This window comes from Anopheles ziemanni, chromosome 2 (genome assembly GCF_943734765.1).
Source record: "Anopheles ziemanni chromosome 2, idAnoZiCoDA_A2_x.2, whole genome shotgun sequence".
Lineage (NCBI taxonomy): Eukaryota > Metazoa > Arthropoda > Insecta > Diptera > Culicidae > Anopheles > Anopheles ziemanni.
In genome coordinates, this window is record NC_080705.1 from 11,698,663 (window position 1) to 11,709,263 (window position 10,601).

Below are 10,601 nucleotides of genomic sequence, written 5' to 3' on the forward strand. Positions count from 1 at the left end.
GAATGTGATTGTTACAGTCTTTTAATTTATTTAAGCTTCAACCCGGAAGGAGACTCTTCCGTGGCTTTAAGAGAATGAAGAAAAGAATAATAGCGAAAAGGGGTTGAATACTTCTTTCATGGAAACTTTTTATTTCCGCGTTAAGCTCACATGTTTATTTGCTTAACATGCATTTGCATTTTAATGATAAAAAAAACTTGTTAAATGTTTAAGGAACATGGATGAGGTTTTATAAATTTTTTATAAATTTTTCTTTTCTTTATCGGATCTGTCAGAAGTTAAATGATAAACCTTGCTTTCCGTACACCTCTTGAACCTTTTCTAAAATTGTTTGATGTTTATCCTCGAGTTGTATTTTCCCCCCTATTTCAGCTAATTGGAAGGATTTTGCTTCAAACCGTTTCAAAATAATTCATCCGCTATCCACCGGCATTTTTCTCGGCCAAACCCAAAACATAATTTTTGTATACCTCTCTACCCTGGAGATAAAGCGTTCGCTTCCTCCAGACGCTCGTCGCTACGCGTCGGGAGTGCAGATATTTGTTGCCTGCCTTCCGCTCACTTAAACGGAACCGGCGTCACCGACCGTGGCCAGTTAGTTGAGGCAAAGCGCGAGAAAATGAATTCTGACAGCTAGAAATTAATGCTACTTTAGGCTCCACTTTACCGCTAACTTTTAATCTATAAATAAGCCCACCCGTCTCCACCTGGCACGGGGGCAACAGGCAACAGGGTGGGCACGGTTATGAATGCGCGCCGTTCGGAATGTCCAGCCGGTGGACGGTGAAATTTACGGAAAGTGATTCCGGCCGAGGTGCTCGGCGGTTGGTGGTGGTAAAGAAATTCAATTAAACTTTTGCAAGAATTTATATCGTCTCGCGTGGTGCGTTGGAGGTCTCAACGGTAGACCACCTTTCCTTATCTCGTTAGTTACCAGTCGCGATAACGGAGCGGGCAGACCGCGGCCCAGGCACTTCAAGCGCCGTAATGTTAGGAATTGGAAATTAGTCTACGCCCGGTGGGTGAGTGAAGCATAAACGGCCCGCAGCGAAACGGTGTAATCGAATTCTTATCGATTGTGTTGTCGGAACCAAACAGCTGAGCTTTCTGAAATCACTTTTTCCGGAATGGCCCACTTAAATGGCCACTTTTCATCACTTATCAAAGCATTTCAAAAGCATGGTTAACATTTTCGATTTATTAAATGACGGAAAATAAAAACGATTTCTTACGAAACTTATGAAAGCTGTATGACTCATTTGATAATACTTTGAGACTTAAAGTTTTAGTATTTCGTGCTGTTTGACAGAAAAGTTTTCGTCGTTTTCGTATAGATTCATCAATCAAACAAATTGACCACAAGTATACATGCGGAGTAATATATGTTCGCCTATCGCTGGAGACAAATATTGGTTTCGTCCAATTCTTTTTGGTTGCACACAAGCCATAACACTAATAAGTTAATTTTTGCTGCACCAATCTCGTAGAAGTTGCATCAATACGGAATGGCAAAAGGGTCATGTGTTATGAAAAAAGCTGTCACGCATATGAGCGCATTTAATTCCCCCGGCGTGTGACCCGCCACAATGTACCATTTTCATGGAATTCCCTTTTATTTTGTTCGAATCAATGTCCGAGAAAAAAAATCAGCTATAAGTAAGGCTCGATATAAAATGATAATAAAAAGTAAAATGAACCATTATAAAGTGCGCTTGTTCGAGCGGGTTGCTCACTGCTTGAATCTCGCGCGCATTCCCCGGTCGGCCGCAATCGAAAATGCCCCCCGTAATGATGTCGTTCGGTTGGCCAACTGCCAGGACAAAATCGTGCCCGCCCGAATTCCGGGTGTTCTGGTCAATATTTTGGGCTGTCGGTGTCCCTCGTCGCCGGACGGCACTTGCTGCCCAATCGACCACCGGGGCCGTTATCTGACTGCGTGCTCTTGTTGTTGGTTCGTATGTTAGTTTCGTTCTTTTCGCTGCTGGCTTATTTTTCCACGCCTTGTCGTGCGCCCCCATGAAGTCCCCCATCATGCTCTGTCGAGCCGTCGAACATTTTCTTCTGCTCCGTAGCTGGCCACACAACAAGCCAAACTCTTCGGGGAGCTATTTACGTATTCGAGTCATGCCCGGCGAATGATTGCAGCATTATATTCAATAAAGCATTTTACTGTTGAATTTTTTAATCGCTCTCGGGGGTGATTTTTCCTTTTATTTTATTGAAAACAGAAGGACACAGGGAGGGACGGGAAAAGATGAAGCGTCCGGAAAATGGTTTACTACCGCCAACGACAAGATACCCGGGTTGATGTGGTGCAGAAGCAGAATTTGGAGATGATAAAAAAATGAATAAATAACATAAAGCAGAAAATCGGTTGTGGGACAACCGTGATACACAGGCACATACACTTCTAGTCATGAGAATGGCTGGAAAAGTCTCTAAAAGTGGGATATGGAGAATTGTATGACAAAAAAGTATTCGTAGTGACAAAAATTATCGATCCTAATCGAGACGATGAAGAAATTCCTTCATTTGAGTAACAAATTTGCTTGAAAATGTAATTAAACAAAAGATGTAAACGCGATGGGAATAAAAATTAACAAAGCAAGTTCTACAAAAACATTAACAAAAAAGTGTTAAGTAAACAGTTTCTTTATAACAAAGAGTATAACTCGAAAAGTAGAAGATAGAAAAGAAAGAGTGTATAAAAATATTAAATAAGCTTTGTTAATCACACAGAAGAATAAAACATTTTGGGAATTTACATGTTAAAACTATTATTAAAAGTAAACCCAATCCAATAAACTATCTACTTTTTTAGTTTCAACCACATAGCATAAGAAATAATCGTCTAAAGCGTTTCATGTCAAACACTGACAAAGGACAAAGTGAAGCTTGCTTCAAGTGTGCGATCAAGTGTTTTTCATCACCACTGCCGTAATTGTGCAGAAGTGCCTCACGTTGGCGCAAAAAGGAACATTCAGACAACAAAAAAGGAAGGGGACAACAAAAAAACGGGGAACCCTCTCACAAACGACAGATTGAACGAAATACATGCACGGGGTGGGAAAATGCATCGTAGGGTTGGCAGGAAGGAAAAAAAATCCACACAACGGTTCCGGAGGCTGTGGTGGCCGGGAAATGTGCACATTCGCACGTATTTATCTTCGATCTGGGACGATACCAGGCCAGGACACGCAGGCGGGCAAACATTCACTTGTATCACTTCGTCGGTGGGTGGAATTTACCGGCGGAACGTCCGTTTGTTTGCCACCGCTCGAAGGGCCACTGCTGGTCCCGGTTATGCATGTACCGGGGGTGAGGAGGCGGGAAGGACGGGCGGATTTCCGGTCGACCCCGTTAGAAAAGGCAGAAAGGTCACCGGGATACCGGGATTGACGCTGATGCGGCACAGCGAAGCGAAACGGTGAGATTTCTTTATTGATTTAGGCAGATTGGCCGAGGATGCGGCTGTGGATGACGTTTGAAATGATTCTTCAATTCGTCCGTTCGTTTGGTTGGAATTTTTTCCTCCTGTTTTCCCAAAGCAGTCCCCCGTTCGCACCGTTGCTTTTCGAGTGTTTGGTAGTTGAAATTAAAAACTATTTCCCAACCTAAACAGGACGGTGTACAAGCCCGCACTTCAGTCGATCAAATGCATACACTCGGGCGTGTGTGTGTGCGTTTATTTGAATGTGTGTTAGAATCCATCCGGATTCCTTGTCGCTGGTGGGTGTTTTGTTGTTTATTATTTTGGCTGCATTTCAAACTCTGTGCGATGTTCGATTTTCGAAAATGCCGTCCTAGACGGCACCGGGTCGTGCATGATATACGAACAGTGCACCAACCAGCTGACGTTCGTACAACCCAGTGGCCGTGTCGAGGGAATTGGATTAACGGAAGGGTTAATGTGGTTACTGCTGTACCTTATTGCCCTCTGGCCAGTCCAACCGCACCACATTCGTATCATTCACATGCAAACGTTCGCTGCTAATCGCTAGTACGTGCCTCTGAAAATGCCGGAAGCATCTTTATCAGGTGCGACAGGGAAATGTGCACGGCGGAGTAGGGGTGACTAGGATATGTGCCAAACATGAACATGGAAATGGACATCGGAATGGAAAACAAAACTTGCCCCGAGCTGTATGTGCAATCGAGAACCGGTTTAATCCAATGATTAAAGGTTCCCCTGGATCTACCATAAGTACCATTTGATCTTTGATAAGAAGTGCTGGTTGTTGTTCAAACATCAGTAGATTAATATTTCAATTTTTGCTAACGTTCTGTGGTTTTATTTCCGACCACATTCGATACTGGAAAGTGGTTTCTCTTAGTAACATAAAGAGTTACTTCTTCCATTTTTAAAACAAAGTAAGAAAAGCTGTGAAGTGAATTTCATTTACATTATTCCGGACAATGGTTCATTAATCACAATTGAGAAGAGTATTTTTGCGAAAGTAATGTTATTATTCCATGCGATGTGAATAATCAATTATTATGTAATAGTTCTGGCAATCACCAATTGCAAACTTGTACGATTTTTTCTGTGAAATTATTCTTGCATGCATAAAGCAAGGATTGGTTCTGATATTGAATAATCTGTTCTTAAACATAAATGTATGAAGTTTAATTTAATGGAGTTTGCTTCTGCAATCTTTTTTTCACTTTGATTATGTACATAATATGAGTTTTAACTTCTCAAATGATAGTATATTCTCAATATCATAAACCAAACTGAACTTGAGCGATGTTGGAAGCTAAAAGAAAAATAATCTTTGAAATATTAGATGATATTAATGAAAAAGGACTACTACAAGGTATGATGCATATTTTGATCATGCTTATGTCAATCAAATTATTTCACTCTTCAGGATGTCGGAATTCCAAAATCCCATCCACTATCATGCGAGGCAGCAATTCTTTTTGATGATATGTCCCCGTTCCGGTGTCCATCTCCGGAACGATGTGATACGCCGAATACGCGTCCCGTTGCGGTTCCGCCGCAACGAACCGAGCAAGTACATTATCTGCCGCGGTCAGCTTGCGGTTTCGTGTGGTGAAACATATAATTCCAACTCTAACTCGGACTCGAGTTCAACCTGTACGGGCAAATGTTCTGTCGTTTTTAACTTGTGTGTGTGTTTTTTTCTTCTCTCCTTTACCACAACGTGAGCGACACACCTAGAACCTGGTCGCTTTATCGTCGCTGCGACCGACATAGCTGGGAAACAATTTTCAAACTTTTCAAACTGTCCTCCCGCTCGAGGAGGGAGCAAAAAAAAGAATTGCATTTGCACTTTGCGGCCCTTCAACGGTGCAACGGTGTTAGCATAATTTTGGTCCAAAGCCGAAGCCCAACCGGCATTCGGCATGTGTCCGTCCCCAGCGAGGGGTGCTTGGACCTGGGTCTGTCCCTGATCGATTTTTAGGGGGATCCCGCGTCAGGTACTTCATCAATCTAATAGAAAAGCTATTGGTGAAATTGCAGCCACGTCGGTATCACGGAGGCGCAACCGCACTCAATTCGAAAAGTACATCGGCTTTAGCCCACCGACGCGCTTGTGTCTGTGTGTGATAGTCGGTTCGTTGCATCCGGTGTCTGTCCTTAGGCGAGATGTTTGGGATAGAATTTCAATCATGGCCATTTCTCGCCACGACACGACCAGACCGGCCAGGTCGAACATGTGCCGGTTTGAATTTGCGCCGCCAGAAGAAACGAATACTCGAATGGAAATGGATGGACATTCCCTCCGGTTCGTGTGAAGTGTTTCCCCTAACGCTGCGGGGGCGAGAGGCATTCCGACGAGTCATCCTTTTGCCTCCGGACTGACTGTTGACCGACTGGAGGTGTTTCTTGTTCGGCTTTTCCCTCACGCCGTTTGCACGCCGGGCGGAGCAAAACGAAGAAAGGAATAAACCACCGATTCGGTATTTATGGTGCCGCGGTGGCCACACATCGTTCGAAATAGAAAAACATCACTTACACAACACACTCACACACACACATAAACGCTCACACATATGGATGTAGAAGCATCCAACCACCTTCGATCGGTGAACATTCACAACCACTGGCGAAATAGCTTTCGTCCTGTTGTTCGTTATTCCTGTGATCGATTTGTGAAAAAAGAGATGTGGGAATAAAACACACACGAACAAAAAAAAACCGGAGATTTTCCCACTCGTAACGACGAGTATTCACCCTCCGAAACGGGGTGGCACAGAGAATGGAAAACCGCAACGCTCTCGTAATTGATGGGATTTATTTGATCCCCCCAATGGATTACCCTTCGGACGGCGCATCCTTCCTTTCTCCCTTCTCCGTGGATAAATCTTGCAACACGAAACGAAAAACTGGAGCAAAACTATTCCTATCGATCTGTGCTGTTAGTTTTTGATTCGAGTTTATCGCTTTCCCACGTACGTCCGCGCTGTGGTGTTGGTGGTGGTGCTGGTGGTCGGGCCTTTCCGCTTACGGCACTGTTGTGTTGCAGTGTTAATGACACTTGGATTCCATCAATGTTGCGTGTCTTCGGTAAATCGATTATGCACTCACCCGCCGGCCCTGATTGCAGCAGATTAGTGTGATTACCGGGAAAATCATATACTTATAACGAGCGTAACAATCCTCTGCCCGGGAATCCCGTGTTGAACAAAACTGTTTGGGTGCAATTATTTACTTGCCTGCCTCACTATTTACTGAGACTTATTTTGGAATTAAATTAATTTGCTTTTATATTTTCTACATAATGAAGTTTTGTGGTTTGTGCTTCTATTTATTTCAAGCTTTCAAACGGGTTTTCACAAATTGATAATTATAAGCTTCTATCAAAATGCTATTCACGAAATGTTTTGAGTTCATCAAACGCTTTGTTTATGTCAATGAACACCCATGATTGTTGTCACAAAATGATCTAAACATGTGCGCAGAATTAAAGGACGTAGGGTGTATTATTTTGTGTGTACCAATTCAATGGAAAAATTAAAGCCCATTTCATGCACGAACCACACAAAATGTACCTTTTGGAATCGAGTCCGACTATTACAATATTATTACTACTTAATGCATTCAAATACAAGTATATGCTGCAATGGAGCAAGAGCAATGTAAGTGAATTAGAGCCGTCAGATAAAAGAGATTTTCGGGCCAATGCAATATGCACTATGAAGGTACTGCTGTTGAGTTTGGAAAACTGTGCATGCGTTGTAACTTCAAAGCGGTGAACAAATACTTCATCTCTATTATGCTTTACAATAAAATCGGTCGTTATTGTGAATTGATGCGTATATCGAAGCCGTTTGTAGTCGGGATTTTGTTCGGTAGTGCATACTGCCAGTTTACTTTTAAACTTTTATATTTTCTTTGGTTCTATTTGAATGAATTTTCATTGAACTAGCGTATTTATTTCAGTTCAAATTTAATGCTTTTAAAATTATACAGTTTTTTTTGTCTCTATGAAAAGGTAACAAAAATTAAACACCGTTGGTAAACTTTTAGTAAACCATGTATTCGATAAAAGTTATAGATTTGTTTAGCTTCACGATCCTTCATCCATGGTTTATCAAAAACATCCAGCTCAATTAATTGTTCTCTTCCTTCTTCTTCTCACCGTCCTTCTCCCGCAGGCCAACGAGTACGCTTCGTACCAGAACACGCTCGGGCGTCGCTCGACCCTCGTCGGTCCGTACACGCACATGAGCAAATACTCTTATCCGACGGACGTGAGCCTCAGCAGCCACTACGGCTACACGTCCTGGGGGCTCTGGCGGGACAGCCGCAATTTGTCGTCGTCACTGTACGCCAAGAAGCAGAAGAACATCAAATCATTCTCCATTCTGCTGATGTCGGCGGCGTTCATCGTCGTGCTGGCCGTGCTGTGCGTCGCCGGGCTGGCATTCTACTTCAGCACGTTTAAGACGGATTTGACCGATTGTAAGTATAACGGGTGCCCAGCACGTCTGCGTGATTTTTCATTGTCAGTATCCGTTTCGATTAGTGAAAGATTGGAAAGTCCCGTAAGATTGTGAAGTACAAGTAGAAAAAAGATTTATTTATAAGAAACTCATTTTAAAGCTTTTAATGACAGCGATTGAAATGTTTGACTTTTCCCTTTCCAAAGACGTCAACATATAAAAATATTTAAACAAGTAGTTTAGTCTTCATGCCAGAATCATAATTTTATATCTAAAAATATTTTAAAAAAACTTTATTACATTACTTTCGAAAGATTCGTACGGCGTTGAAAATAATCACGTTATCCAGGTCAACGCTAACCTAACGAAAGTATTGCAAGCAACAGTATCCCTATGTTTCCATAAAGTATGACCACGTCCCCTTCAACTCACAGTTTCTCAGTGGCAGCATAAAAATGCGCTGAAATAATGGATGACATTAGCTCACTCGACGACAGCAGCTCCGAGTGAAGCACCTGGCGCCTCCATCGTCATGAAAGCTTTTGGTCACGATGTTGCTGGAACTCGGAACGGTGGACACAACGAAGCTGGTGCACCTATGCATGCTTGGACATGGTGCTGAAATGGCACACGGCATTCATTATGTCATCCCGGGGCCATCATGATGCATCAACTGATTTAATACCGCTGTTTACGGCAGCGAAAAGTGAACCGGTTCATCCACCGGCGGAAGGGAGAAAAAAAGCCAAAAACAAAAGGCACCTACGGACTGCTGTGTGCAACTATATCGATGTGGGCGTTGCAGTGGAGTAGTGACGGTTTTTTGTTTTTGCCCTCTCCTTTCCTCCTCCCCAGTTTGGCCGGTGACGAGTTGTCCAGCATCATCATCCTCATCACGACCCATCGGGTGCTTCACTATCACTCACCCGAAAAGATCCCTTTGTTGTGGCTTTAATGATAGTGCTGTAGTGGACATATGGCCAGGGCGGTCACTGGAGGGTTTTGTTGTTCTCTTCGGGGTTGCCTCGGCACGTTCCAGCTCGTCCGAATGGCCTTGTTTTTGCTGTTCGCCCGATAAAGCTACCTCCGGTTCGGTCGTATATAACCATAATTCAACAGCTTTTCCACCGACCGACGCTGGTCCAACACGCGGCCCACTCGGGGTTACCGAAAAACAAACATTGCGCTGGAGCTTAATTAAAGTCAGCTTGGATCAATAGATGCGTAGTTTCGCAGTTCTTTTCGTCCCTTGTCCCGTGTGTCACTCAATACCCAACGGCTTGCGGGGACGAAGAGGAAAACAAGCGAGCATTATGTTCATCAATTTCCAATCAAAAAACCGCAAGCTTCGTTGCATCGGGGGTGGTGAAACAGTGGTGACAGTTTGTTTGAAATAGTCCACGCTGCGAAACGGAACAACTTGCATGCGGTTAGCAAAGTGCCAGGTATTTTATGTAGCTGGTTTCGATCGGAGTGATTTAAAACTTTATTCATGTCACCCGGCGTGGTCTATTGTTTATATTGATGAACTTAGCTCATCACCACCTTGGTAGGGGAGTTTTTATTCACTTCAATTCTAAACGTTTATTTTAGAGATGCGAAAATGGAACAAACAAACAAAAAATCGAGATTTGACACGTCAATTATAAGTTTGACAGCAAATTTTCCCCTATTTTTCAGAACACCTCGTCGAAGCATCGTTTTTGGTTCGACAACAATAATCGAGTTGTTAACAATTTTTTTCCCCCATTTTCCACTCCTTACAGCCATTCTTGCGTTTGATTGCACGTTCCGGGTGGCCCGGGGCGACATCTATACAACGGGCTTGCGGACCAACAGCACCCCGGTCTACCGGCAGAAGACGGCGTTCTACGAAAAGCTGATCGATACCTCGCTCGAACGCAGCGGCCTCACCGTTTCCCGGACGGAAATCATGAACTTTGGTGACGGCCCGACCATCGTGCTCAGCTTTCGGGTGTTTCTGGACATGCGAAAGATTAAAATGTAAGCTGTTTAAACGGAAAACGATTTAATAGAGGGATTGCTAATTCCCATGTACTTTAGTATTCTAGCGAACAAAGAAGTTAATACTTTGGAAACGTATTTGTTTAATTTCATATTTCCAATAATTATTGTACTCGTGTTAAACAGTTTTTCTTATAATTCGCAATATTTTATGGAATGAATTTTCTACATGTCTTTATTTTAAAACAAGAGAATGTAGTAAACCCATTTACTAATAATCCGATATTCTCATCGTTATGTAAATTCGTTTCGATAATGGATTTTGTGGCCTCGAGGAAAACTGTTGTTCCAAAATAAGCTTCCAAAATTTGCAATCTACCTAACCTCACTTAGATAAACTCTCGCTTAGCGTACCAAACTAACTTTGTCCTGTGTGTTTTTTTGTGTTCAAAACTCGCCCTCCGGCGAACTTTTCGGTGCATGCGAAACCAACTCGTCATCGCCCGGTAGCACTATCAATAACGTGGAGGAGCACATTCGCACCGCGTTCCTAAGCGAGGTGCTCAACCCGAACTCGGCCTTCAAGAGCATACGCATCGACCCGGACAGTATCGAGATCAAGCGGTTGCTCGACCAGGACGTGCTGAAGACGGCCCTTCTCACCCGGAATGAGGTAAGCACTTTGGGCGCCGGACCCGGGATTAGATAACACTGATGATGAT

General features: G+C 43.2%; 1 protein-coding gene across 1 annotated transcript in view; it reads left to right on the forward strand.

The window, feature by feature from the left end:
* Nucleotides 1-10,601, forward strand: part of LOC131287412 (uncharacterized) — a 37,592-nt gene that overhangs the window by 23,759 nt on the left and 3,232 nt on the right. The window contains exons 2-4 of the mRNA XM_058316462.1: nt 7,627-7,933; nt 9,681-9,918; nt 10,390-10,552. Of these exons, the coding sequence (XP_058172445.1) occupies nt 7,627-7,933; nt 9,681-9,918; nt 10,390-10,552 (708 nt within the window). The remainder of the gene's footprint in view (nt 1-7,626; nt 7,934-9,680; nt 9,919-10,389; nt 10,553-10,601) is intronic.